General features: G+C 54.5%; 2 protein-coding genes across 4 annotated transcripts in view; one reads left to right on the top strand and one right to left on the bottom strand.

Moving 5' to 3' along the window:
• Positions 1-1889, top strand: part of ALKBH4 (alkB homolog 4, lysine demethylase) — an 8071-nt gene extending 6182 nt beyond the window's left edge. The window contains exon 3 of the mRNA XM_004045959.5: positions 721-1889. Coding sequence (XP_004046007.1) covers positions 721-1308 — 588 coding nt within the window. The 3' untranslated portion in view covers positions 1309-1889. The remainder of the gene's footprint in view (positions 1-720) is intronic.
• ORAI2 (ORAI calcium release-activated calcium modulator 2) lies at positions 1880-25139 on the bottom strand. Of its 3 annotated transcripts, none has more exons than XM_031012724.3 (4): positions 24990-25139; positions 22320-22428; positions 19470-19707; positions 1880-12185 (listed from the first exon to the last, which is right to left on the bottom strand). In XM_031012724.3, exons 2-4 carry the CDS (start codon positions 22325-22327, stop codon positions 11646-11648), a joined length of 786 nt encoding a protein of 261 aa, XP_030868584.1. In that variant the 5' UTR covers positions 22328-22428; positions 24990-25139; the 3' UTR covers positions 1880-11645. The 3 variants fall into 3 exon arrangements, with proteins under 3 accessions (XP_030868584.1, XP_030868585.1, XP_030868586.1); XM_031012725.3 differs by having other exon boundaries at positions 22320-22469; positions 24990-25130; XM_031012726.3 differs by having other exon boundaries at positions 22320-22451; positions 24990-25130.

Below are 25139 nucleotides of genomic sequence, written 5' to 3'. Positions count from 1 at the left end.
GCAATATGTGATATCGGCTCACCGCAGCCTTGACCCCCCAGGCTCTAGCAATCCTCCTACCTCAGCCTCCTGAGTAGCTGAAACTAAGGCATCTGCCACCAAGCCCAGATAATTATTATTATTATTATTTTGAGACAGGGTGTCTCATTCTGTCTCCCAAGCTGCAGTACGGTGGCTCAGTCTCCACTCACTGCAGCCTCAACCTCCTGAGCTCCAACAGTTCTCTCACCTCAGCCTCCTAAGTAGCTGGGACTAAGGCCTGTGCCACCACATCTGTCTAATTTTTGTTTTGTTACTAGAGACAGAGTTTTGCTATGTTGCCCAGGCTGGTCTGGAACTCCTGGGCTCAAACGATCCACCTGCCTGGGCCTCCCAAAGTGTTGGGATGACAGGCGTGAGCCACCATGCCCAGCCTAATTTTTAAATTTCTTGTAGAGAGGAGGTCTCACTTTGTTGCCCAGACTGGTCTCAAACTCCTGGCCTCAAGAGCTCCTTCCGCCTCAGCCTTCCAAAGCGCTGGGATTACAGGCATGCACCACCATGCCTGGCCATTTGCTGTCACTTCTGTCTCCTTGAGTCTGCCTCCTCCTGCTTCACCTCCATGAAGCCAGGGGGCTTTTGCTTGCCTGGGTCACTGTGACTGAATTCTTCCCACCTAGTCTGTGGTAGACATCTTCGTAAACTCAGACACCTCATGTCCTCTTTGTCTTCATCCTTCAGGACTATGGCCCCAAAGTCAACTTTCGGAAACAGAAGCTAAAGACCGAGAGCTTCTGCGGCCTCCCCAGCTTCAGCCGGGAGGTGGTGCGGAGGATGGGCCTCTACCCGGGGCTGGAGGGCTTCCGGCCCGTCGAGCAGTGCAACCTGGACTACTGCCCCGAGCGGGGCTCTGCCATCGACCCCCACCTGGACGACGCCTGGCTGTGGGGGGAGCGGCTGGTCAGCCTCAACCTCCTGTCCCCCACCGTGCTGTCCATGTGTCGGGAGGCGCCCGGGAGCCTGCTCCTCTGCTCGGCCCCGTCGGCTGCCCCGGAGGCCTTGGTGGACAGCGTGATAGCACCCAGCCGGTCGGTGCTATGCCAGGAGGTGGAGGTGGCCATCCCCTTACCCGCCCGCTCCCTGCTGGTCCTCACCGGGGCGGCACGGCACCAGTGGAAGCATGCCATCCACCGCAGACACATCGAGGCCCGCCGCGTCTGCGTCACTTTCCGGGAGCTGTCGGCTGAGTTTGGCCCTGGAGGGAGGCAGCAAGAGCTGGGCCAGGAACTGCTGCGGATCGCCCTCTCCTTCCAGGGAAGACCCGTGTGAACCGCCTCCTTGGCTCCAGACTTGACTGATCCCGGGATTGAAATGAGGAGCACAGAACAGGGCCTCCTGCAACTCACGGGGTTTCAAGAGAAGATGGCTGACCCCTGATGCTGTGAGCAGTGTGAGCCCTGCCCAGGAGCAGGTTTTGATGGGAACGTACCTCCAGGCAGCCCCCTTCCACCTGGACTGTGGGCACACTTTTTTGGTTATTTAGTTTGTCACAGTCTTGGGGACATGGGATCATTTGAGCTTAAAAAATACTGGGGGCCGGGCACAGTGGCTCACGCCTGTAATCCTAACACTTTGGGAGGCTGAGGTGGGCGGATCACTTGATGCCAGGAGTTCGAGACCAGCCTGGCCAACACGGTGAAAACCCGTCTCTACAAAAACTACAAAAATTAGCCGGGTGTGGTGACTCGCACCTGTAATCCCAGCTACTCGGGAGGCTAAGGTGGGAGAATTGCTTGAACCTGGGAGGCAGAGGTTGCAGTGAGCCAAGATCACGCCACTGCACTCCAGCCTCGGTGACAGAGCAAGACTGTTTTGAAAAAAAAAAAAAAAAATGGGAACATTTTAAATGATTTTCACCTTTATTATGCATCTATTTTCATGGGGTTTCCCGATATCTCACCGTCCAGTCCCTTCATTTGGGGAATGTGTTGGATTAGGGAACAGAGTTGGTTGAAGATTTGAAGTTTAGACGAAAGAGCTGGGAACAGCTTCAGAGTCAGGCTCAGCCTGACTCATGCTTGACACCCCCACACCCGGGGGGGTTGGGGGATGTGAGGAGGGCAGGGAAATCTGAGAGCCTCCTCCCAGCCCCATAACACTATTAACAAGTAGGAAAAATTAAAGCTCCCGGCCAGGCGCAGTGACTCACACCTGTAATCCGAGTACTTTGCGGGGCTCAGGTGGGAGGATTGCTTGAGGCCAGCCTGGGCAACATAGTGAGACCCCCATCTCTACAAAAAATACAAACATTAGCTGGGCGTCTGGGCATGGTGGCACACACCTGTAGTCCCAGCTACTCGAAAGGCTGAGGCGGGAGGATGGCTTTACCACCATGTCAAGGCTGCAGTGAGCTCATGATCATACCACTGCACTTAACTTGGCAACAGAGCAAGACCCTGTCCCTAAAATAAATAAAAGGAAAACAAAAAAAGCTCCTCACCTCCCACTACACCAGGAGGCTATTCCTTTGTGATGGGGCTGTGGCGGGGGGCTTACCTGGATGGGGGAGCTGCTCTGCTGTTCCTGTGGCTGGGTGCGGGGCAGGCTGTGGAGGCTGAGGGGTGGCCTGGACCCATGTGGCCAGCCCTCTCTCCCACCACTATGGGACAAAAATGTTCAGTTCCTCACCACCTGCTGGGAACTAAATCCAGGGGAACAGGAAAGGTTCAGGGCCAGCACCACTCTTTACGGTCACCCCCAGAACCCTCTGGGAGCTGTCAGGTGGCAGAGCCATGCACTGTCTGTAAAGCAGCGTCCCAGCCACTGAGCTCCCAGGAGGGCTGAAGAGCCCCGCATAGACCCAGGGGAAAGGCTGATGGGTTTCTAGTGGCTGTGAGAGCCCAGCCGCTAGGTGGGAGGACGTGGCTCCCAGGCCACCTTAACTTCAGCTCCCTGGTCAACTCACTTGGAGCAAGAGCACAGAGCCTGGCTTCCTCCCAGTATCACGGCCCCAACGGGCCCCTCACTGCGCATCCAGATGTGAGTCAGGTCGGAGCTCCAGCTGATCCTCACTGCACTGAAGCAGATAAGCCAGCCCAGGGGTCCACTCTCGAGGGGGCCAGTGCAGGGTCTCTGCCCCTGACAGGCTGGGCTGGCCCCTGCAGGATGCTCCAACATCTGGAGAACGATGCACAGAGAGACTTGGAGGGGAGAGGCCTCGTGAGGCTTGGGGATGCTGTGGAGCAAAGAAATCTCCCTCCCTGGGGTCCTTCCATGCTGGCCCTTCCAGCACTCCTGCAGAGCACACTTTAGGAAACTCCATTACCTGTTAAGTTGGTGATACCAGAGTTGGGTCTGTCCTTGAAGCTGTGACACGAAGACCCACGGCGACACCTTACCCAACCAGGATGGGGCTGGAGAAGGCCACGCTGGGATGCTTCTGCCACAGCCTGGCCCCCGTACACTGCCCCATAGCCTCGTATGTTTCCTTTTTCTTTTCCTTTCTCTTTCTCTTTCCTTCTTTCTTTCTTTCAGGCGGCAGGGCAGGGTCTTGCTCTGTTGCCCAGGCTGGAGTGCAGTGGCGCAATCATGGCTCACTGCAGCCTTGAACTCCTGGGCTCAAGTGATCCTCCCCCTCAACCTCCCCAGTAGCTGGAACTACAGGCGTGTGCCACCATACCCAGCTAATTGTTTTGTTTTGATTTTTAGTGGAGATAGAGTCTTGCTATGTTGCCCAGGCTGGTCTCAAACTCCTGGGCTCAAGCGATCCTCCCGCCTCAGCCTCCCAAAGCGCTGGGAATAACGGGTGTGAGCCCCTCTGCCCAGCCTGCCCCATGTGTTTCTGCAGGGCTGGGCCCCAGGAGCCACCGCCTGCAGGGTAACGTCTGCTTACCCGTGTTTGGAGTGGCCATTTCCGCATCCATCAGCACACTTTCCTCAGCAGACCAGGCCGCCCACTCTCATGCTCTTGGAGCTTCAAGCAAGGGGACGGTGAGGCATGGGACTGGGACACGCCCAAATAGGGAAGTGCCTGCTCCAAGGGCGGCTTCTGGAGACATCCCGCTCCAGAGCAGGCCCAGCGGGGGCTCAGCTGACATCCCTCAGCCGCTTCGGAAAGATGTTCAGGAAACACCGTTGCCTGTTTGCTCAGAGTGGCAGGTGGTGAGGCCGAGTCTGGTCCTCCCTCACAGGCAGGGACAGGGGCCAAGCTCCATGCAAAGCCCATTCTCTGGGGTTATTCCTGCCTCGATTTGTGTTAAGCCGGCCTGTCCCCCATCCCACAGTACCCATAGGTGGGTGGTCCACAGACGGGCTGCAAAAGGGGTTGAGACGTGGTCTCACTTATTTTACCCAGGCTGGAGTGCAGTGGCACAATCTTGGCTCACTGCAGTCTCAACCTCCCTGGGCTCAGATGATTCTCCCACCTCAGCCTCCCCAGTAGCTGGGACTACAGGCATGCGCCACCAAGCCCAGGTGATTTTTGTATTTTTGTAGAGACAGGGTCTCGTAATGTTGCCCAGGCTGGTCTCGAACTCCTTGGCTCAAGTGATCCGCCCACCTCAGCCTCCCAAAGTGCTGGGATTACAGGTGTGAGCTGCAGGTTGGCAGGTTCTACATGGGTTTCGGCTCCTGTCTGGGCCTTGCCCTCCTGGGCCTCACCAGGGCTCTGCAGCATCTGAGGCAAAAAGTCTTGGGCCGGACGAGGTGGCTCACGCCTATAATCCCAGCACTTTGGGAGGCTGAGGCAGGAGGATCACTTGAGGTCAGGAGTTCAAGACCAGCCTGGCCAACATGGCAAAACCCCGTCTCTACTAAAAATACAAAAATTAGCCAGGCGTGATGGTGGGCGCCTGTAATCCTAGCTACTCAAGAGGCTGAGGCAGGAGAATCACTTGAGCCCGGGAGGCGGAGGTTACAGTGAGCCAAGATCACACCATTGCAGTCCAGCCTGGACGACAGAGTGAGACTCTATCTGGGAAAAAAAAAGTCTGCGTCGATGATCTGCTGGGTGTGGAGTGGGTCCTTCAATGCCAGTGACTTGTGTCCTGCCCTTGACAGGGGTGGGGCAGATTTTCCCTTTAAGGAACTGCAGCCTCCACCGGAAGTGCAGTCTTTCTCGAGGCTTGTGGGCTTGCTGGCCTGGGGCTCGGTACTGAGGCCACTGCCCAGCCCAAGGGGCAGCCTGGCTTCTCAGGATTGGCAGAACCAAGGCACTGCCCTAGACGCTTTCCATGGAGTGGTGCCAGTTGCTTGGCACACCTGATTCCTAGCAGCCTCTAGGGTGAAGTGCCAGAGTTAAAAATATTAACAAGGCCTGGCACGGTGGCTCATGTCTGTAATCCAGCACTTTGGGAGGCTGAGGCCAGCGGATCACTTGAGGCCAGGAGTTCGAAACCAGCCTGGCCAGTGTGATGAAACTCAGTCTCTATTAAAAATGCAAAAAGAAAGGCTGGGTGTGGTGGCTCACACATGTAACCCCAGCACTTTGGGAGGCTGAGGCAGGCGGATCATCTGAGGTCGGGAGTTCGAGACCAGCCTGGCTAACATGGAGAAACCCCATCTCTACTAAAAATACAAAAATAAGCCAGGTGTGGTGGCGCATGCCTGTAATCCTAGCTACTTGGGAGGCTGAGGCAAGATAATTGCTTGAACCTGGGAGGCGGAGGTTGCGGTGAGCTGAGATCGTGCCACTGCACTCCAGCCTGGGCAACAAGAGCGAAACTCTATCTCAAAAACCAACAACAACAACAAAAATTAGCAGGGCATGGTGGTGGTGCATGCCTGTAGTCCCAGCTTGGCAGAAGAATTGCTTGAACCCGGGAAGTGGAGGTTGCAGCGAGCTGAGATCACGCCACTGCACTCCAGCCTGGGAGACAGAGAGAGACTGTTTCAAAAAAACAAAACAAAACAAAACAAACAGAAATTCTTTCCTAGAAGAGGGCCTCTACCTCAGTGGCCGACAAAAAACAGAATGGGCCAGGCATGGTGGCTCACACCTGTAATCCCAGCACTTTGGGAGGCCAAGGCAGGAGGGTCGCTTGAGGCCAGAAGTTCAAGACCAGACTGGGCAACATAGCAAGATCCCATCTCTACAAAAAAACGTTAGCTGGGCATGGTAGTGTGCGCCTGTAGTCCCAGCTACTCGGGAGACTGAGGTGGGAGGATTGCTTGCGCCCAGAAGCTGGAGCCTGCAGAGAGCTATGATTGCACCACTGCACTCCAGCTCTGGCCTGGGCAATAGAGCCCGACCCTGTCTCTAAAATAAATCTATAAATATAAGCTGAGCAAGGTGGCTCACACCTGTAATCCCAGCACTTTGGGAGGCCAAGGTGGGCAGATCACGAGGTCATGAGTTCGAGACCAGCCTGGCCAACATGGTGAAACCCCGTCTCTACTAAAAATACAAAAATTAGCCAAGCATGGTGGTGCGTGCCTGTAATCCCAGCTATTTGGGAGGCTGAGGCACAAGATCGCTTGAACCCGGGAGGAGGAGGTTGCAGTGAGCCAAGATCATGCCACCGCATTCCAGCTTGGGTGACAGAGCGACTCTGTCTCAAATAAAAAAAAGGCTGTCTTGGTGCTTCCTTAGCAGTGCCACCAGCCCGCAGGAGGGACCCACCTGTTCCTGCTGCCCCACAGGGACTTGGGGCTGGAGAATGTACTGAGGTGACCAGTGCTCTGGTGGCTCCTCTCCTGAAGGGACTGGGGGGAACTCCAAGCTGACCCTGTCCAGGTGGGCTCTGTTGTCGCTCAGCCACCCTCTGGGGCTGCCCCTTCTTTTGTTTCTGGAAAGAGAGGGCCCTGTCTGGGAGGGGAAGCGCCAGGCAGAGGCACCCTGCGCTCTCGGGGTGGAGCCCCATGGCGGCGTGTCTGGACACGAGTACCCTGCCTCCATTCTAGAGATGTCCACGCCTCCTTGCCGGGGCAGCCTGGGAGGACGCTGGCCAGTGACCAGCGACAGGAGGCCAGAGGGCGCTCCAGGAGAAGTTTTTCAGGCCACGATGTGGGTCCCCCACTCAGCAGATGCCACGGGAGGGCCAGGGGCTGCAATTTATCCCCTCTGCCCACAGCGTCCCCCAAGAACAGAAAGACTTTGAATAGCGTCACTGGTTTATTCCGTTTCATCCAGGGCAGCTGTTTTAAAAACCCGCACACAGGACAGTGGCTGTCTCTGCCGCACGTGATCTACATAACGCCATGCATAGATCATCAGCACAAGGCAGGTAAGGGCTGCAGCTGAGTCAGGATCCACTCAGGCTTATGTGGTCTGGTCCTCAGCAGACCCTTCCTAGAAGACGCGAAAACACATTCCGCCTTCCAAGTTTCTAAACCAGAAACACCTGCGTTTTGAAACAGGTGGTCAGGTACTAAATGGAGAGGGTGTCCCACGTGGGAGGGGCCTTGGCATGTCTAGGCACCGGGAAGACTGTGCTCCAAATTAGGATGGGCCCTGGCTGGCTCGCGGGCAAACTGAGGCAGAGGCCCCTGTTGTTTTTTTTTTTTTTTTTTTGAGACAGAGTCTTGCTCTGTTACCCAGGCTGGAGTGCAGTGGCGTGATCTCGGCTCACTGCAACCTCCGCCTCCCGGGTTCACGCCATTCTCCTGCCTCTGCCTCCCGAGCAGCTGGGATTACAGGCGTGTGTCACTATGCCTGGCTAGTTTTTGTATTTTTAGTAGAGATAGGGTTTCACCATGTGGGCCAGGCTGGTCTCGAACTCCTGATCTCAGGCGATCCGCCCACCTCTGCCTCCCAAAGTGCTGGGATTACAGATGTGAGCCACCACACCTGGTCTGGAGCCCTCTGTTCTTAAATACTCTTCAAAATCAGGCTAAACCTCCAGAAACCGAATTTCTAGGCTGCAATGGCATTCCTCATCGCCCATGCTGCCCTTCAAGGCGTTTCTGCAGCTCCAACAACAGCTCACCCTCTGTCTCCCCACAGGCTCTGGGGTGACCCTGAGGTTTCCTCTCTCGGCCACCATGGCCCTACCCATGGTCACTGCTATTCCCACAGCAATGGTTTGCCTCATGCCTCGAAACTAGAAAGGCTGGAGCTGGGAGAACGAGAACCCTAGGAGAAAGAGAACAAGAAATTCCAAGACTGTCGTCCTCCTAATCAGAGGGCTAGACTTGGATGTGTCTCCGTCCCCACCCATGTGCCACCATCACTGGGCACTTAATACCTGCCTGGATGCTGCCAGGCCAAGAGCTCTGCCTGGGGACCAGGTACAGTAACTGGCCCCCAGATGGCACTGGAGATGCGTTCCACAGTCTGGGGAGTGTGGTACTGCGTGGGCAGGGGCACAGATGGTCCAGGAAGGTAGGCGGCAGGAGAAGGCCCAGCAGGGCCCCTCCCAAAAGACTCAGGCCAGAGTAAGGGCCTGCTGCCTCTCCCAGCCGTGGGGAGCCGTTTGTTTAGGAGAGCCAGCCTGTCTTCTTGACCCAAAGCCACTCCTTGGAGGAACGCTGACATGCTGACATTCTTTTTTCTTTTTTTTTTTTTTTTTTTAGAGACAGGGTCTCACTCTGTCACCCAGGCTGGAGTGCAGTGGCACAATCATATTTTAGCTATTTTTCTTTTTTTTGAGGAGTCACCCTCTGTCGCCCAGGCTGGAGTGCAGTGGCACCATCTTGGCTCACCGCTACCTCTGCCTTCTGGGTTCAAGCGATTCTCCTGCCTCAGCCTCCCAAGTAGCTGGGACTACAGGCAAGCGCCACCACGCCCAGCTAATTTTTTGTATTTTTAGTAGACACAGAGTTTCACCATGTTGGCCAGGCTGGTCTCGAACTCCTGACCTCAAGTGATCCACCTGCTTTGGCCTCCCAAAGTGCTGGGATTATAGGCGTGAGCCACTGTGCCCGGCCACTAGCACAGTCATAGTTCACTGCAGCCTCTACTTCCCAGGCTCAAGCAATCCTCCCACCTCAGCCTCCCAAGTAGCTGGAACTACAGGCATGCACCACCACGCCCAGCTAATTTATTTTTATTTATTATTTTTTGAGACAGAGTTTTGCTCTGTTGTCCAGGCTGGAGTGCAGTGGCACGATCTCAGCTCACTGCAACCTCTGCCTCCTGCGTTCAAGCGATTCTCTTGCCTCAGCCTCCTGAGTAGCTGGGATTACAGGTACCCGCCACCATACCCGGCTAATTTTTTGTATTTTTGCTAGAGATGGTTTCACCATGTTGTTGCCGAGGCTGGTCTTAAAGTCCTGATCTCAAGTGATCCGCCTGCCTCGGCCTCCCAGAGTGCTAAGATTACGGGCGCGAGCCATTGCACCCGGCCTGGCTAATTTAAAATAATTTTTTTAGAGATGGGGTCTCGCTATGTTGCCCAGGCTGGTCTCGCACCCCTGGGCCCACGTGATCCTCCCACCTCAGCCTCCCAAAGTGCTGGGATGACAGGCGTGCCCCACCTCGCCTGGCTGATGTTGATATTCTTTAGCAAAGCGAACACATATTAAACCGTAAGAGGCGTTTCTACAGGCTGCAGGAAAGTACATACATGCTGGAGGGCAAAGGTCGCAGACAAATGTCTGTAGGGGACACAAAGGACAAACCCCTCAGAAGACACGGGGCTCTTCTCCGGCCCCCGGGGATGCCACATATTTCTCGTGGGAACCCTTGGTGTGACTCCCCTAGGGCCCCTCAGCACGGGGAACTGCGTGTCAGGGTCTCTGTTCTCTGCTGCAGCCACATTTCCAGAGACCCCAGCCAGGCCACCCAGAATTCCACGGCATGGCCAACCCGGACCCCGGAGAGAACTTAAGCTTTTACAAGAGATGTGATCAGAGCATGAAGAAGCCCAGTGATTTTTTTTTTTTTTTTTTTTTTTTTAGACAAAGTTTCGCTCTTGTTGCCCAGGCTGTAGTGCAATGGCGTGATCTCAGCTCACTGCAACCTCTGCCTCCTGGGTTCAAGTGATTCTCTTGCCTCAGCCTCCTGAGTAGCTGGGACTACAGGTGCCCGCCATCACGCCCGGCTAATTTTTTTTTTTTTTTTTTGAGATGGAGTCTGGCTCTGTCACCCAGGCTGGAGTGCAGTGGCGCCATCTCAGCTCACTGCAAGCTCTGCCTCCCGGGTTCACGCCATTGCCATTCTCCCGCCTCAGCCTCCCAAGTAGCTGGGGCTACAGGCGCCCGCCACCACGCCCGGCTAATTTTCTGTATTTTTTTAGTAGAGACAGGGTTTCACCATGTTGGCCAGGCTGGTCTCGAACTCCTGACCTCAAGTGATCCGCCCACCTCGGCCTCCCAAAGTGCTGGGATTACAGGCGTGAGTCACTGCGCCCGGCCCCAGTGACTATTTATGAGAACAAAAGACAAGGCATGGCTGACTCTCCACGTTACAGCTGGAGAAGAGGGGAAAGGTGGTTGGTTGTACAAGCAGCTCAGGGCAGCTGGTGCTGCGGCGTGCATGTGCGGCCCAAGAGCGTGGCTTCGGGTCTACCAGATGCCTTCAAGGAAAAGGCCAGAACCTGCACTGCACAGCACGGTCACTGTGTGTGGTGGGACCCAGTGTCGGCTGAGAGGCCTGGAGGGGTCTTGCCTCCCTTGTAGTCACTTGGTGTCATAACAAGGAGGGCACTCATTTGGCCTGGGCTGGCCCCTGGCCCCACTATCCACAGGCCAGGCCCGACCAATGACCTTGCCTAGGCAGGAAGTCCCCCAGGCTGTCCCCTCGCTGCCTAGGGCCACGGGCAAGCTGCACAGGCTCCGGGGCCTGAGCCAGAGCCCCCGCCTCCTGCTGCCACAGCCCAGGGGAGCGGCTGAGTCAGCCTTAGAGGCCATTCTGTGGCCGAGAGCTGGAGGCCAGTGGCTGCGGGGGGTGGGCGAGGGGTCCTTTCCCCACCCCGGTGGCCCCACTGAGTCCGTGTGGCCAGGGCTCTGGCTGGGAAAAGAGAATTTGAGCCTAGCGTACTTTGCAGCAGCCCTCAAATAACTCAGCCTCCTCAAGGGGGCATCTGATAGATGCCCGTGAACATGTCTCCTCCGGCCTGGCCAGGCTGCCCACCATTGGAAACATCCCCCAGGGCCTGACCCCACTGCCGAGGGCTGCAGCACCCCCCACACCTGCTGGGCTGACATGTGTCCTGGCTCCTGTCTTCCCCTGAAGCCAGGCCACCCAGCTCCCTCCAGGGCCAGGCAGGGAAGCACCAAGCCCTGGCGTGCACCTGCACCCACTCAAACGCTGAAGCCTTCGTGTCATCACTGTCACACGGGCCACTCAGCACCCATGAAGTCCACCACGGGTCTCTGGGGAAATCCTTCTCTGAACGCAAAACCCTGCCCTGGCTCTCCCAGGTCTGCCAGCCACACATGCCGGGTCTGAGACTCCCCCGGACCACTGGGTGCTGCTTGGAGCCCCTCCTGGCCCAGGACTGATGGGCAGGTCCCGCTGGAGCCTCTTCACTGTGTCCCCGACCCAGGAAACCCCGAGGCCAAGGAACCAGCCTGGCTTTGCCCCCAACGCTCTTAGCAACACAGTCCCTCATTGAACCAAACGGTTCTATCTCAGGAGAAGTCATCCGGTCCTTATGGTATTAAGACAAGAGGAAAACTTTGGTCTTGAACTACCCGGCAGCCTTGCAAAATGTCTGCATCTGACAAATCCCCGCCTCTGCGGACTCCCGGGCACAGGGCCGTTCCCAGCCCCGGCCCTCGGCGCCTCATAAGACCTGCAGGCTGCGCTCATGCCCATCCAGCTGGACCTTGAGCTTGTGGAGCTCCTCGATCTCGCGGTTGTGGCGCTCCGTTTTGTGGCGCACCAGGGAGCGGTAGAAGTGGATGGTGAAGACCACGAAGATGAGGCCCACGGGCACCATGATGATGGTGGACACCAGGGCGGCCTGCCAGCCCGTGTGACTCCCAGGGCCAGGTGGGGGGCCAGGCTGGCGCCGGGCATCCACGGGGAGGAACTTGATCCAGCAGAGCAGCACCACCTCGGCCAGGAAGAGTAGGATGCCGAGCACGGTGGAGAAGCCCCAGGCCAGCTCGATGTAGGGGTGCATGCGCTCGTGCGGGGACTCGCTGATGGAGTTCAGGTTGTGGATGTTGCTCACGGCCTCCACGTTGGGCAGGATGCAGGTGCTGATGAGGAGGGCGAACAGGTGCACGGCCACCAGCACCGTGGTGCAGGCGCTGAAGGCAATCAGCAGCGGCCGCGGGTACTGGTACTGCGTCTCCAGCTGCACCTCCACCATGGCCACCTGCGGGGACAGCAGACGAGTGGTGCTGGGTGTGGAGAGGGCAAGGTATGGCCCCACCAGGGCCACCTACCAGGCAGAGCAGGGGCTGGGCCAGGTTCGAGGGACAGGGTAGCCATGGGCTTGCCTGCTGGCAGGACTCACCCATGTTCTGGGCCCTGGAAGACCAGAGGGCAACCTCCTCACTGATCAAATGTTTCACGTTTTCCTTTGTTCTAATTATCTAAAGAAGCCTGCACTGAGAAAAACATCTCAACAGTACAGAAGAGGCCAGCATGGTGGCTCACACCTATAATCCCAGCACTTTGAGAGGCCGAGGCTGGTGGATCACTTGAGGCCAGGAGCTGGAGACCAGCCTGGCCAACATGGTGAAACCCTGTCTCTACTAAAAATACAAAAAGCAGCCGGGCGTGGTGGCGGGCACTTGTAATCCCAGCTACTCGGGAGGCTGAGGCAGGAGAATCACTTGAACCTGGGAGGTGGGGGTTGCAGTGAGGCAAGATTTCACCACTGCACTCCAGCCTGGGTGACACAGTGAGACTGTCTCAAAACAAAACAAGCCACGAAAGTTAAAGAAAGAAAAGAAAGGAAAGAAAGAAAGAGAGAGAAAGAAAAGAAAAAGAAAGAAGGAAAAGAAAGAAAAGAAAGAGAAAAGGGAGGGAGGGAGGAAGGAAGGAAGGAAACAAAAGAAAGAAGTGAAAAACTGGCTGGGTACAATGGTTCATGCCTGTAATCCCAGTGGTTTGGGAGGTTGAGGCAGGAAGATCACTTGAGGCCAGGAATTCCAGGCTGCTGGGAGCCCCGATCGCACCACTGCACTCCAGCCTGGGGGACAGAAGGAGACCCTGTCTCTATAAAAAATACAAAATTAGCCGGGCATGGTGGCACATGCCTGTAGTCCCAGCTACTGAGGAGACTGAGGTGGGAGGATCGCCTGAACCCGGGAGATAACAGGCTGCAGTGAGCTATGATCACACCACTACACTTCAGCCCGGGTGACAGAGTGAGACCTCGTCTCTACAAAAAAAGGAAACTGACCTTTCAAAAGGTAAAAACTGACCAGGCACGATGATTCATGCCTGTAATCCCAGCACTTTGGGAGGCAGAGGCAGGAGGATCGCTTGAGCCCAGGAGTTTGAGACCAGCCTGGGCAACATAGTGAGAGCCCATCTTGACAAAAAAAAAAAAAAAAAAACAAAAAAAAACGGAAACTGACCTTTTAAAACAGAACAACTGAAAGTGCGGAGAGTCCCCAGACTCAGAGCTGCACACCTGGACGGCCTCAGACAGACCACATGGTGCCTCCTCAGCAGAGGCCAAAAGCCCAGTGAGAGCCGGCATCTCTAAAGCTCAGGAAAGGTGACGGAAGTGAGGCCGAGGGTGAGGAGGGAAGCTGTGGAAAGGAGGCATGGCTGGGTCTGCTAAGGAAGCAAAATCATCAACCATAGTCAGAGGTTACAGCAGGTATAGTCTAAAACGAACAAACCAAGGAACGGCAGGCTCTGCTTGGTGTCTTGAAATGTGAGGTCAGCCAGGCGCAGTGGCTCACGCCTGTAATCCCAGCACTTTGGGAGGCCGAGGTGGGTGGATCACTTGAGGTCAGGAGTTCAAGACCAGCCTGGCCCGCATGGTGAAACCCCGTCTTTACTAAAAATACAAAAAATTAGCTGGACATGGTGGTGGGCATCTGTAATCCCAGCTACTCAGGAAGCTGAGGCAGGAGAATCACTTGAACCCAGGAAGCAGAGGTTGCAGTGAACGGAGATCATGCCACTGCACTCCAGCCTAGGTGACAGAGCGGGACTCTGTCTCAAAAAAAAAAAAAAAAAAGAAGAAGCCTGGGGAAGGTTCCTCTACCCACTGTTTCCCTCCTAGACCTAAGCCATCCCTGTTTAAAGAAAAAAAAACAACTCAGGCCAGGTGCGGTGGCTCATGCCTGTAATCCCAGCACTTTAAGAGGCCGGAGGGTGGGGGGCGGGGGCGGGGCGGATCACTTGAGGTCAGGAGTTGGAGACCAGCCTGGCCAATATGGCAAAACTCTTTCTCTGTGAAAAATACAAAAATGAACCGGGCATGGTGGCTCGTGCCTGTAATCCCAGCTACTCGGGAGGCTGAGGCAGGAGAATCGCTTGAATCCGGCGGGCAGAGGTTTCAGTGAGCTGAGATCATGCCACTGCACTCCAGCCTGGGGGACAGAGTGAGACCCTGCCACAAAAAAATAAATAAATAAAATAAAATAAAATAAAAAAATAACTCACAAGGCTGGGCCCCGGAGTTAGAGGCTGCAGTGAGCTATGAATGTACCACTGCACCCCAGCCTGGGCAATGGAGCGATATCCTGTCTGGGGAAAAAATAAAGTAAAAAAAATAATAATATATATGAAGATTTCATAATGTCCTTCAGCAACTGCCACCTCTTAGCAGCTCATTTCTTCACCTCACTTTCAGTGGTGAGGGAACACTTCCTAGATAAAAGAAGATATGGCCGGGTGCCTGTAATCCCAGCACTTTGGGAGGCCGAGGTGGGCGGATCACCTGAGGTCAGGAGTTCGAGACCAGCCTGACCAACATGGCAAAACCCCATCTCTACTAAAAATACAAAAATTAGCTGGGCGTGGTGGTGGGCGCCTGTAATCCCAACTACTCAGGAGGCTGAGGCAGGAGAATCTCTTGAACCCGGGACGCAAAGGTTGCAGTGACCAAGATCGTGCCATTGTGCTCCAGCCTGGGAGACAGAGCGAGACTACATCTCAAAAAAGAAAAAAGAAGACATGGCAGTCCTAGTGGACCAGAGCCGAAAAGCAACTCAGCAGTAATACAGTTGGGGCCCTTGTGAAACGTATCCAAAAACCAGTAGCCACGGAACATGGGCTGAGGGGTGGTTTTTCTCAGTGTGGCCCTGGGTTGGCTATGGTCACCTCAAAGGAAATGGCCGAAGTGACAAATATTACAAACCACAGAGGCCTCCAAGACAGGAAATAAAGATGATTATGAGGTAGGGGGCAGGGCTTGCAAAAAGTGGTTTTGTTCCACCTTAAAAGGAGAAAAGCGGGTGCCTGTAGTCCCAGCTACTCGGGAGGCTGAGGCAGGAGAATGGCGTGAACCCGGAAGACGGAGCTTGCAGTGAGCCGAGATCGCGCCACTGCACTCCAGCCTGGGCGACAGACAGCGCAAGATTCCGTCTCAAAAAAAAAAAAAAAAACGAGAAAAGGGGCTGAGTGAGGTGGCTCACACCTGTGATCTCAGCACTTTGGGAAGCTGAGGCGGGAGATCACTTAAGCCCAGGAGTTCAAGACCAGCCCAGGCAACAAAACGAGACCCCATCTCTATTAAAAAAAAAAAAAAAAAGAAGAAGAAAAAAGAAGGCAATTTTTCACTGTGTTTATGCAGAATTTTTTTAATTTAAATTAAATTTTTTTTTTTTTATTGAGACAGAGTCTTGCTCTGTTGCCCAGGCTGGAGTGCAGTGGCGCTGTCTCAGCTCACTGCAACCTCTGCTTCCCGGGTTCAAGTGATTCTCCTTCCTCAGTCTCCCCAGTAGCTGGGACTACAGGCATGCGCCACCACGGCTAATATATATATATATTTTTTGAGACGGAGTCTTCCTCTCTGTTGCCCAGGGTGGAGTGCAGTGGCATGTTCTCGGCTCACTCCAACTTCCCCTTTCCGGGTTCAAGTGATCCTCCCACTTCAGCCTCCCGAGAAGCTGGGGTTACAGGTGCCAGCCACCACGCCTGGCTAATTTTTGTTTTTTTGTTTTTTGAGACAGAGTCCTGCTCTGCCACCGAGGCTGGAGTGCAGTAGAGCAATCTTGGCTCACTGCAACCTTTGCCTCCCGGGTTCAAGTGATTCTCGTGCCTCAGCCTCCCGAGTAGCTGGGACTACAGGCGTGTGCCACCACGCACGGCTGATTTTTGTATTTTTAGTAGAGATGGGGTTTCACCGTGTTAGCCAGGATGGTCTCCATTTCCTGACCTCGTGATCCGCCCGCCTCGGCCTCCCAAAGTGCTCAGATTACAGGTGTGAGCCACTGCGCTCAGCCTAATTCTTGTATTTTTAGTAGAGACAGTGTTTCACCAGATCGGCCAGGCTGGTCTCCAACTCCTGACCTCAAGTGATGTGCTCACCATGGCCTCCCAAAGTGCTGGGATTACAGGCGTGAACCATGGCGCCCGGCCCTCCTTTTCATATTTTTAGTAGGGACAGGGTTTCCCCATGTTGGCCAGGCTGATCTGGAACTCCCGACCTCAAGTGATCCGCCCACCTCAGCCTCCCAAAGTGCTGGGATTACAGGCGTGAGCCACCCCGCCTGGCCTATGCAGAGGTTTTATGAGGTGGGGCCTCGGATCACTGGTTCTCTGTGTTGGGGGAAGAATACGCATCAAGAACTAAGCTTCAGGTTAGGCATAAGCACGTGTTGCTAGACAAAGGAACAGCTTTGCAATTCTAATGAGGGAAGACACACTATAAAGGGCGAACTCTACCCAGCAATCTGTACCTTTGCCTGTTCCCAAGGCCCTGCCCCGACTCAGCTACAGTTTCTGATGATCTGTATTTGTCACTTATTTTTCCCAGGCTGCCCTGCAGTGTGAAGAACAATCTGACCGGATGGCGCTATGCTAATCTAATCAAGCAGGTGCACTGCGGCTCCCCCGAGGCTCAGCTCCACGCCAGATGGTTCACTTGCTTCCCACTGCAGCTAGTGCTCTGTATCTATGAGTTCCACATCTGCAGATTCAACCAACCGCGGGTCAAAAATACTTGGGGGAAAAAAACAAAATGAAACAACAATATTTCTCCCTTGGTATAAGGTGAAGAACAAAATAACAATAATTAAAGAAAAAAAAAAACCAGCCTGGACAACATAGCAAGAGCCACCTCTGTTTTTTTGTTTTTTTGTTTTTTGTTTTTTTGTTTTTTTTGTTTTTTTTGTTTTTTTTGAGATGCAGTCTCGCTCTATGGCCCAGGCTGGAGTGCAGTGATGCAATCTCGGCTCAGTGCAACTTCCGCCTCCCGGGTTCAAGCAATTCTCCGTCTCAGCCTCTGGAGTAGCTGGGATTACAGGCATCTGCCGCCACGTCCAGCTAATTTTTGTATTTTTAGTAGAGACAGGGTGTCACCATGTTGGCCAGGCTGGTCTCGAACTCCTGACCAGGTGATCTGCCCGCCTTAGCCTCCCAAAGTGCTGGGATTACAGGCATGAGCCACCATGCCCAGCCAGCTTTTTCTTTTAAATTGCACCATCAATCTAACAATTGAGGCTCCGGCCTACAGAAAAACAATAGAGGCCGGGCACGGTGGCTCCTGCCTGTAATCCCAGCACTTTGGGAGGCCGAGGGTGGCGGATCACCTGAGGTCAGGAGTTCAAGCCCAGCCTGGCCAACATGGTGAAACCCCATCTCCACTAAGAATATCAAAATTAGCCGGGCGTGGTGACGTGTGCCTGTAGTCCCAGCTACTCGAAAGGCTGAGGCAGGAGAATCGCTTGAATCCAGGAGGCAGAGGCTGCAGTGAGCTGAAATCACACCACTGCACTCCAGCCTGGGTGACAGACCAAGACTCCATCTCAAAACAAAAACAAAAACAAAAACAATAATTGTTTTCACATAAGGAAACAGGCTGGACAAGGTGCAATGCTAGCACTTTGGGAGGCCGAGGTGGGAAAATCACTTGAGAGTTCAAGACTGCAGTGAGCCATGATTGCACCCCCGCACTCCAGCCTAGGCAACAGAGCAGAGAACTTGTCTCTGAAAAAAGAAAAAAAAAATTAGCCAGGCATGGTGGCACGTGCCTATAATTCCAGCTACTCAGGAGACTGAGGCAGGAGGATGGCTTGAGCTCAGGAGGTAGAGGCTGCAGTGAGCCATGATCACACCACCGCCCTCTCCAGCCTGGGCAACAGAGTGGGACCCTGTCTCTAAAAACAAAACAAAAAACAAATAAATCACTTCCACCCAATAGGACCTGTGAGCACACTGTTGTGTCCTCACTGTGAGTCCTTAACCTCTGGGACAATTCCCTCCAGGGGTGTGGGTCAGCGGCTTTGGAGTCAACAGGAGATGGGCCCCTTGTCAGAGCCGCAGCTTTGTTGGAAACTGACTCTTGTCCTAGGGGATGACTCAGAAGGAAGGCGGCCGCTGGGAGCCAGGCCAAAAGCTCTCCTTTGTCACCCTGGAGGCCAGATTCCAGGAACGTCTGCATCGCTAACTGGGCTAAACTGATCCAACCCCAATCAATCTCTGAGGCCCTGCTCAGAGATCCCTGAGAGTTCCAAACTTTTGGGTGGTGCCTGAGACGGGGCAGACATGGGCGCCTTTCTTCAGGAAACCCTGTACCATGCAGCGATTTGATTTGATTTTATCTTTTTAATTAATTAATCTATTTATTTCAAGACAAAGTCTCACTCTTGACCAGCTGGAGTATAGTGGCGTGACCTTGGCTCACTGCAACCTCTGGCCTCCCAGGTTCAAGCGATTCTTGTGTCTCAGCCTCCCAAGTAGCTGGGATTACAGGCGCCTGCCACCATACCCAGCTAATTTTTTTGTACTTTTAGTAGAGACGGTGTTTCACCATGTTGGCCAGGCTGGTCTCGAATTCCTGATCTCAAGTGATCCACTCACCTCGGCCTCCCAAAGTGTTAGGATTACAGGTGTGAGCCAACACGCCTGGCCAAAATAAATAAATAAATTTTATTTTTTCTTTTTAGAGATGGGGTCTCACTCTGACGTCCAGGCTGGAGTGCAGTCGTGTGGCCATAACTCATTGAGGCCTCCACCTCCTAGACTCAAGTGATCCTCCTGCCTCAGCCTCCCAAGTAGCTGGGGCTATAGGTGCACGCCACCACGTCCGGCTAATTATTTATTTTATTTTTGTAAAGACAGGGGTCTCCCTGTGTTGCCCAAGCTGGTCTCAAACTCCTGGCCTCAAGCTATCCTCCCACCTTGGCCTCCCAAAGTGCTGGGATTACAGGTGTGAGTCACAGAACCTGAGTTACTGTAATTACCCCGCACCAACCTCCCTCCTTGCTAAGCAAATACTTGATGTGAACAGGACAGAGTGGGCTTTCTGAAGATTCTAGAGCTGGGAGCCCCTGGCAACTCCCAGCGCCCCCACTCGCACTGATAGAGTCGTCCTCTTAGAGCAGCTGGGACTTGGGTGGATGCTTCCTACTGGTCCATCCTGGCTGCCAGAGACTGGAGGGAAGGCTCTGGTCCCTGAGGCATCCCGGGACCTCAGTTAGCAAAGCCCATCTGACCAGTGTGCTCCTCACCTGGCGCCCACACTCACCATGGCAAAGCCGGAGAGGAGGGCGGAGGTCCTGCTGGAGGCCTTCAGCTTGGCCCTGCTCAGGTAGAGCTTCCGCCACGACAGGGCCTGTACCGAGTGGTGGTTAGAGGTGACCAGTTCCAGGTAGCTGCGGCGGACCCAGTCCCGGTAATCCATGCCCTTGTGGCCGGGCTCAGGGCAGGCAGGAGCAGAGGGGTCGATAGGCACGTTGAGCTCAGCACTCATGGTGGGAGCCAGGCTAAGGGTGGGAGAGAGACATGCTCAGACATCCTAGGTTACTGCGGCCTGGAAGAGCTAGACTCCAAGCCCATTCAACCTACAGAGGCTGCCATATACAGCCCATGCCAGAGCCCAGGGGTTTAGAAAGTGCCCAGGACCTAAAGTTATGTTTCTTTGTTTGTTTGTTTTTGAGACAGTGTCTCACTCTGTCGTCCAGGCTGGAGTGCAGTGGGGCAATCTCACCTCATTGGAAACTCCAGCTCCTAGGTTCAAGCAATTCTCCTGCTTCAGTCTCCTGAGTAGCTGGGATTATAGGTGTCCGCCACCACGCCTGGCTAATTTTTGTATTTTTAGTAGAGACGGGGTTTCATCATGTTGGCCAGGCTGGTCTCGAACTCCTGACCTCAAGTGATCTGCCTGCCTCAGCCTCCCAAACTGCTGGGATTACAGATATGTGCCACCGCGCCCAGCCTTCCAGGACCTAAAGTTATGAAACCTGGATTTGACTCTACTGTGTGATTCTGAGCATGACAGCTGACCTTTCTGACCTGGCTCTTTCATCGTGAGAATGGGGATATTTCCACCTATAGGACTTTTTATTTATTTTTATTTTATTTTATTTGATATATTTTTTTGAGACAGTCTCGCCAAGTTGCCCAGGCTGGAGTGCAGTGGTGCAATCTCTGACTCCCGGCTTCAAGCGATTCTCCTGCCTCAGCCTCCCAAGTACCTGGGACTACAGACACCCGCCACCATACCTGGCTAATTTTTGTATTCCTAGTAGAGATGGAGTTTCACCATGTTGGCCAGGCTGGTCTCGAACTCCTGACCTCAGGTGATCCACCTGCCTCAGCCTCCCAAAGTGCTGGGATTACAGGTGTGACCCACCGCGTCCAGCCTACTTTTTTTAAAAATAGAGACAGAGTCTCATTCTGTTGCCCAGGCTGGAGTGCAGTGGTACGATCACAGCTCACTGCAGCCTCGAACTCCTAGGTTCAAGGGAAGCTTCTGCCTCAGCCTTCTGAGGAGCTAGGACCACAAGCACAGGACCATGCCTGCTAATGTTTTAATTTTTCCTAGAGACGGGAATCTCACTATATTGCCCAGGCTGGTCTTGAACTCCTAGCCTCAAGTGATCCTCCCTCTTACACCTCCCAAAGTGCTGGGATTACACGTGTGGGCCACTGCACCCGGCCTCACCTCTAGGGCTTTTGAATAAGATAATGCATCTGAAGACGAAAGACTTCTTCCAACATCCAGGTGCCAGCCATGGAATAAACATTTCCAAGTAGCTGCTAGTTTCACAGATCCAACTTACATTTTATTATTTTCTAAATTTATTTATTTTTTGAGACAGAGTCTCGCTCTGTCACCCAGGCTGGAGTGAAGTGGCGCAATTTCGGCTCACTGCAACCTCCGCCTCCTGGGTTGAAGCCGTTCTCCTGCCTCAGCCTCCCGAGTAGCTGGGATTACAGGCATGCGCCACCATGCCTGGCTAATTTTTATATTTTTAGTAGAGACAGGGTTTCGCCATGTTGGCCAGCCTGGTCTTGAAGTCCGGAGCTCAGGTGATCCCCCCGCCTCAGCCTCCCAAAGTGATGGGATTACAGGTGTGAGCCACCGCACCTGGCCTTCAACTTAAATTTTGATCAGTACAGTTCACCCTAAGAAAAATATTGGACTTACGTAACTAAAGCCACATCCAAGCTACAAGGCAAACTTTTAGCAAGATGAAAAATGAAATCCACCAACTCACATGACCACATTTTAAGGAGAAACAGACGGCGGAGATGCCTGGACTCACACCTGGTAAACATCTGGTTTGACTAACACGGATTAAACATCAGAAGGACAGATCTGTCAAGATTTGTGAATTTAAACCTAAATCTCCACTAAGTAGGGGATTGGCGGTCGCGTGTGTCCGAAGGAGCTGGGCTGCTCGGCCACACGCCAGGATCCAGTTCTAATTAATCTGCAGGGCGTGCTTCAAGGGCACAGGCATCTTGTGGTTTACTTGGCATCAAAAAGAGTGACTTTTCCAGCCTGGCCAACATGGTGAAACCCTGTCTCCACTAAAAATACAAAAATTAGCCAGGTGTGGTGGCGGGCTCCTGTAATCCCGGCTACTCGGGAGGCTGAGGCAAGAGAATCGCTTGAACCCAGGAGGCGGAGGTTGCAGTGAGCCAAGATTGCGCCACTGCACTCCAGCCTGGGTGACAGAGCAGGATTCCATCTCAAAAAAAGAAAAGAAAAGAAAAAAAAGAAACGAAAAGAGTAACTTCTATGTCCAGGCCCACAGAGGCCCCACGGAAAGTCTACGTCAGGCTGTTACACACAGATCCGTGTTTCTAGGTCCCAGGGAGCATGGCTGGGGTGGACGGGTGGAGTGGGGAGTGCTTAACAGGGTCAGCAGCTGAGGAAATGCCCCAAACTTAGTCCATCCATGCCAGAGTCGAGCCCCCCATAATTGAAAATGCCCCAATTTGGAAATTACGCAGGAATGTGCTGGAGGTGGAAAACAGTGTCGCCTTTCCCTTTGTTCTCAACAAGGCTACAAAGCCACAGCCTTCCCTAGCCAACAAGACCTCTGGGAACAGTTCTGTGCTATTCCTGCCAGGGGATGCCAATTACCAGGTCATTTATACGAACGCCAACTCAGGCTCTCCGTCCCATCTCCTTGCGCACATCCGCAGCCAGCAGCACCGCATCCAAGCACTTCCATCCCTGGGACGTTCCTTCCCTTGGGGAGAATTCAGAGAAACACTGCAATCCGTAGGTTAGCTCCACATAATAGAAAATGCTGTAATTTGGAAACTGCATTTTTCCTCTCCCCCCACCCCCATAGTTAACAGAATTGAGCATGCAGGTCTGATGACCGCAGTATACAGAGACTGGAGGGGTGAGACGCTAACCTTTGCTCCCTCCGTCCTCCCTCCTCCATCACACAGGTGCTTAGCGCACTTGGTACTTAAAGATCCAAGATGAAAGAGGCCAGAATTCATGGCCTCCCAGTAGGGGAGCAAGATAAGGGGATGTGGGTCAGGAGCAGTAGCTCACACCTGTCATCTTTGGGAGGCTGAGGTGGGCGGATCACTAGAGGTCAGGAGTTCGAGAGTAGCCTGGACAACATGGTGGAAACCTGTCTCTTCTAAAAATACAAAAAGTAACTGGGCGTGGTGGTGAGCGCCTGTAATCCCAGCTACTCAGGAGGCTGAGGCAGGAGAATTGCCTGATCCCAGGAGGCGGAGGTTGCAGTGAGCTGAGATCGTACCACGGCACTCCAGCCTGGGTGACACAGTGAGACTCTGTCTTAAAAAAAAAAAAATAGCTGGGTGTGGTGGCAGAGGTTGCAGTGAGCCGAGAGCACAGCACTGCACTCCAGCCTGGGCAACAGCGCGAGACTCCATCTCAAAAAAAAAAAAAAAAAAAAAAAAAGAGGTGGGGGCAATCCTCATCCACTGAGCTAAAGGCTTCAATGGAAGGCAGGGAGCAGAGGACTGGCTGCCTCACACCAAGGCCAGGAAAAGGTGCTTGCAGGTAACACCGGGGAGGGGACAGAGCGGCCCTTTGCATGCCAAAGTGCCTCATGCCTGTAATCCCAGTGTTTTGTGAGGCCAAGGTGGGAGGATCACCTGCGGCCAGGAGCTGGAGACCAGCCTAGGCAACAGAGTAAGACGCTGTCTCTAAAAATAATTTTTTTTGACATGGGGTCCTGCTGTGTTACCAAGGCTGGAGTGCAGTGGCACAATCTCAGCTCCCTGCAAATTCTACCTCCCAGGCTCAAGCGATCCTCCCGCCTCAACCACCCGAGTAGCTGGGACTACATGTGTGTGCCACCATACCTGGCTAATTTTTGGTATTTTTGGTAGAGACAGGGTTTTGCTATGTTGGCCAGGCTGGTCTAGAACTCCTGAGCTCAAGTGATCTGCCCACCTTGGCCTCCCAAAGTGCTGAGATTACAGGCATGAACCACTGCGCCTGCCCTCTAAAAAGAATTTCAAAAAAGAGGGACCTTTCCTCAAAGACAAGATGCTTCCTGCATGGAAGGATTCCGAGAGACGGGAAGGCCACTCCAGGTGTACATGTGAGGTGGCTCTCCTTGTCCAGGAGATATGGAGGGAAGACTGGCTGCCACCTGGGGGGTGGAGGGGGCAGGGAGATGTGGGTGGAAGACACTTGGAGCCTGGGGCTGTGGAATGAGCCAGAGGGTCTGGGCAGCATGACTGGGCGTCCAGCCACAGGAGAATGGAAGAAATTGGTGAGTGGAACGGTCTGGGCACTGCTAGATCATTCTGGTTTGGGACCACAGTTCAACCCAGGGAAATGGCTGGCCAACTGGCAGGAGTGGGATGCAAGGGAGAGCCTGGTGGCCTCCAAAGGAAGGAAGGGTGAACAAGAGGGATGCCCCATCAGTAAGGGTGGGCTGGGCTCAGGTCTGAGAGTGGAGGTGAAGAGCTCAGGGCAGTGAGGGCTGAGGGTGGCTTCCTGGGAGCCGCCAGGCCTCCCATGCCCCATCGGTGAGGCCCTGCAGATGTCCCCAGAGTGGGTGGGGTTGTGGAGGAAACGATGTCTGTCTGCCTGGAGCTGGGTCTTGAGACAGGTCTCCAGGTCTCGAAGGAGCAGCCCAGGAGGGGGTTCAAATTCATCCTTTATGTTCCCAATGCCAACTGTGTGTGCCAGGCCCGGTGGCCCAGGGGGAGGGACAGAGTCTGGGCCTCACACTGGATCCCAGGAAGGGGGTGGGGTGGGGCAGGATGGAGCCCTGTACTTCTGTCAGGTGGCACAGACCCTAGAGGATGCTCCGGGACTGAACCTTGTGGGGTTGCTTTTTTTTTTTTTTTGCTTTAATGAGCAGTCAGAGAAAACAGGTCTTGTAGAACAACGCGATCCCCTCTCTAGAGATGAGCTTTTCTTCCTGGCTGGCCTATTGGACACATTTCCAGAGGGCGGTCTTGGAGTTTGACTTCCTCTAAGCATCTGGGGCACCGGCAATGGCGAGTGTCTCTCTCCAGCAGGCGCACTGGGAGGGGGCCTCCCAGGGGCTCTAGGCTGCATCCCTGTCCCTCCCCCAGGGACGCCCCGGTGTCCGGAACCGGCTGCGCCCCCGACCCTGATCCTCTGGGCGCCGCACCCCGCCAGGGATCCCGCGGGGTGGAGGTCACCAACCCCGGATGGGTAGTGACCGCGCCCGGGCAGCCTACAGTCGTCCCCTTCCCCGCCGAGCGTCCCCGGTCCAATTCCGGCCCCCCCAGCCGCAGGGACCCCGCTCCCCGCGCCAGGCCCCCGCGCCGCCACACTCACCGGAGCTGCCCTCGCCCCGCCCGGCTCGGCTCCCGCTCGGACTGCGTGGCCGCGTGGCCTGTGGCCCAGTGGCCCGGCCGGGGCGCCGAGCGCGGCCCCCTCCCTCCTTCCGCCGGTCGCGCGGGATCCCCCGGCCCCGCCTCCACCCCG

The sequence above is a fragment of the Gorilla gorilla genome, chromosome 6 (assembly GCF_029281585.2).
Source record: "Gorilla gorilla gorilla isolate KB3781 chromosome 6, NHGRI_mGorGor1-v2.1_pri, whole genome shotgun sequence".
Taxonomy (NCBI): domain Eukaryota; kingdom Metazoa; phylum Chordata; class Mammalia; order Primates; family Hominidae; genus Gorilla; species Gorilla gorilla.
This window is presented reverse-complemented; position numbering and strand designations above follow the sequence as displayed.

What these genes read in the sequence shown, in the direction of transcription:
- ORAI2 (XM_031012724.3), bottom strand. An exon ending in TCCTCTCCGGCTTTGCCATG is followed by an intron (nt 12,186 to 19,469) that starts GTGAGTGTGGGC and finishes CTGTCCCCGCAG; the next exon opens with GTGGCCATGGTGGAGGTGCA.